The sequence below is a fragment of the Nicotiana tomentosiformis genome, chromosome 2 (genome assembly GCF_000390325.3).
Source record: "Nicotiana tomentosiformis chromosome 2, ASM39032v3, whole genome shotgun sequence".
NCBI lineage: Eukaryota > Viridiplantae > Streptophyta > Magnoliopsida > Solanales > Solanaceae > Nicotiana > Nicotiana tomentosiformis.
In genome coordinates this window covers 21,590,742-21,594,119 of record NC_090813.1, presented here as the reverse complement: position 1 = coordinate 21,594,119, position 3,378 = coordinate 21,590,742, and the positions used below count along the sequence as shown (strand labels likewise).

The following is a 3,378-nucleotide window of genomic DNA, read 5'->3' as shown; positions in this document are numbered from 1 at the left end:
AACGAACAGAGATGTACTTATCTAATCTAACCCAGAATGGACCATGCAATAGGGGTGAGCATCAGTCGGTTCGGTTCGGTTGTGAATGTTATCGGTTCGGCATATCGATTATCGGTTTATGAATATGCTAAACCGATAACCGAACCGATAAAATATCGGTTATCGGGTATCAGTTTATCGGTTATCGATCCCTATCGGTTTACCCGATAAGAATAAAAAATACCCAAAAGTTTCATACTCTAAAGAATAAGGTCTGAACATGAAGAGTAACTGCCGAGAGAATTGAGAGAATGAAACCATAAGGTGCTTTATATATTTAGTGGGTAAAATTATAATTTTGTTAAAGCTTATTAGGCTATCGGTCTAGTGGGTTGCTCTAGTGGTAGGCACCCTCCACTTCCAACCAAGAGGTTGTGAGTTCGAGTTATCCTAAGAGCAAGGTGGGGAGTTCTTGGATGGAGGGAGCCGAGGGTCTATCGGAAACAGCCTCTCTACCTCAGGGTAGGGGTAAGGTCTGCGTACACATTACCCTCTCCAGACCCCACAAGTGGGATTATACTGGGTTGTTGTTGTTGTTTGTTGTTGTTATTGGGCTATCGGTTAAACCGTTAATAAAATTAGGCAAACTGATCCTAACCGATAACTCAATAGTCAAATAATATTAAACCGTTATCAAACTATTTACCTAATAATCCGATATCCATAATCCAATAGTATTTTATCGGTTCGGACTATCGGTTATACCCAATATATACCCTACCATGCAACATTTACGTAACACTTTTCCTTCTTTTTCTTCTTCTGCTTTGCATGAAATTGTTAATTACTGGTTTACCGCAATCACTAGGAATACGGAGCCAAGATTTCATCCTTATGGTTACGAATAATATACCAATATTTCACCAAATTTGCCATGAGATAGTTTGTAAACCATAGTTTGTAAACAACTGGCGTTGCTTATATAGTTTTGAACTATATACAGTTGTCTTGTTTTTCCTCCTTTCGTGTCACTATCACATGGCCATAATTTTGTTAGACTTTTCTTTGCCCTTTTTTCTCATGTGGATAGAATTAACTCACCTAGCAAATTAAAGATTTAATTATTGAGCGACTGGGAAATATATACCGATAGCAATCACTTTGTAATGATTTCATGCATGATATAGTCATCAAGTAAAATACACACCTCTATAAATTAATCCCACACATCCTAAAAACTCAATCCATAAATGGAAGATCAAAAACACTTAGAAGCCATAATCATGACAGCTCTTTCTACGTTAACACCTTTGCAACTCACAAATCTAACTCACTATTCCTCCTCCCTCTACCACCATTACCACCGCCGTATTTTCTCTCTCCTCTCTTCTCCCACCCTTTTCTCTCTCACTCTCCACTACCTCAACTCCCTCTCTCTCCACCATAAATTCGTCCTCATCGCCCGTCACCTCTTGTCAAAACTCGCAATTTTGGCATACTTCATGCAAAAAAAGACAATTTTGCCCCCACCCTCGACCACCTCCATGAATCTCCGAGACTTAGACGCAGTTCTCCTACTCCTACTCCTCTGCGAACTGCGCCAACACAAACCTGGGGCACTTGACGCCCCACCATCGTGTTGGCGCGATATCCTAGGTGACTATATAGCCAAGGACATGTTGAAACTATCTAGCATTGAAAGTTCTAAAAGTGAAGTCATAATCAAGTTCGTTGAGCTAGTCACAAAGTGCAAGAATTTTGTCAATGTCATGGCCTATGATGTTGGTGAACTCGGGCGGAGCTCCAGGTATTTTTTTTTTTTTTTTTTTGTATATATATAAATTGTTGAAACTTTTAGTCAAAGATGAATGGACCATATAGTTGATAGATTTAATTGAAGCCCTCATTTTTTATACATAGTATAGATATACATATAAAATATTATCAAAATTAATATCAACAAAGTATTAACTTTTAAACTCATTATTTATAATTGCAATGAATTCAGTGATAAGACCTTAAAAATTCACTTTTGCTTCTAGTATAGTAGCAAAAGTGGGTTAAAAATTATTTTAGGTCATACGTTCAAATCCCAAGTGTGATTCTTATTTTTTTTTTTCCAGAATTCTTGACTCCGCTACTGGTGGTGAAGGAAAAGATAGCAAGAACTTAGCCGCGTCTGTGGCGGTGGTGGTGGCGCTGCCATCAGTGGAAATAATGAGTGGCAGTGAAAGGGAATGTGTGATATGCAAAGAAGAGATGAGAGAAGGTAAAGATGTTTGCAAATTACCATGTGATCATATTTTTCATTGGAAATGTATACTACCTTGGCTGAAGAAGATGAATACTTGTCCATGTTGCCGGTTTCAGCTGCCGTCCGATGATGTTTTGGCTGAAATTCAACGGTTGTGGGAAATTCTAGCCAAGATGAGTGGTGCTGCGTAGTTTGTACATGCATAGCCAGAAGACTAAATTAATTAGTGGATGAAATTATAATAGCAATCTTTTTCAGCCAAAAAAAAAATAAAAAAAATTCAGCCTCGCTAGATAATATATCCAAAAAAAATATCTATACAGAAACACAGGTAATAGTTCCAAGTGGAGTACTCTTATGGACTTATCCTTTTAGAACAGGTGGAAAATGTAAATATACACGTAGACATATTCGTTTTTTCATGAGTAATGGGACCATTGGAAGTTAATGTGAGACTGGGTTCAATTATTGGACCCTGGAATTCTTTTATTGTGTAATATATAGCATGCAGTCTGTTTGTTGTTTTTGGTAAATATTTGTGTATTTTTATCTCTTTATGTAATGCATCAAGGTCGTAATCATAGGTCTACTAGTCGTTTTTTTTTTTTAATTTTATCTTGAATTATTAAACTAAACCAAAAGTTTCCTGACATATCTAAACGTATGCGTCGAGTCCAAAAGAAGACTGCATAAAGGGATTTTTAATGAAAATATAAATATATTGTCAATGTTATAATATTTAATGTGATTCAGTTAATAAAAGCTAATTTTCTCGTTATTGGTTGGGTCATAAAAAATTCATTTGAACAAACGAGTCCCACGAATTCCTTTCTGGTGTTTCCTTCTTCTTTCACCTCCTATTATCCGGTCATCGAAATTGCGCTATACGTTCAAGAGCCAAATCTTTCAGTAAATACACAGAGACAGAGGATTCATCAATTTTCAGAAAATGAAGTTTATGCCTTCGAAGTTAAATCTCAATCAAGATCAATAGTTAAATCTCAATCAAGATCAATACATGCTTATAATAGCTTGAACATTGATTACCCTTAAAATTGTTAACAATTAAATTTATACGCGATTTAAAGGATAGATAATTTAATTTAACACAAATAATCAAAGAGCAGTAAATAATTGAATTGAAA

At 36.0% G+C, this 3,378-nt stretch overlaps 1 protein-coding gene across 2 annotated transcripts; it reads left to right on the top strand.

Annotated features, from left to right (window-relative positions):
• Positions 1-1,153: 1,153 nt before the first annotated feature.
• On the top strand, positions 1,154-2,766 carry LOC104092405 (E3 ubiquitin-protein ligase SGR9, amyloplastic-like). Of its 2 annotated transcripts, XM_009598000.4 has the most exons (3): positions 1,154-1,786; positions 2,103-2,248; positions 2,350-2,766. In XM_009598000.4, the coding sequence occupies exons 1-3, from the start codon at positions 1,230-1,232 to the stop codon at positions 2,361-2,363; spliced, it is 717 nt and encodes a 238-aa protein (XP_009596295.1). In that variant the 5' UTR covers positions 1,154-1,229; the 3' UTR covers positions 2,364-2,766. The 2 variants fall into 2 exon arrangements, with proteins under 2 accessions (XP_009596295.1, XP_009596293.1); XM_009597998.4 differs by having other exon boundaries at positions 1,155-1,786; positions 2,103-2,766.
• Positions 2,767-3,378: the final 612 nt, after the last annotated feature.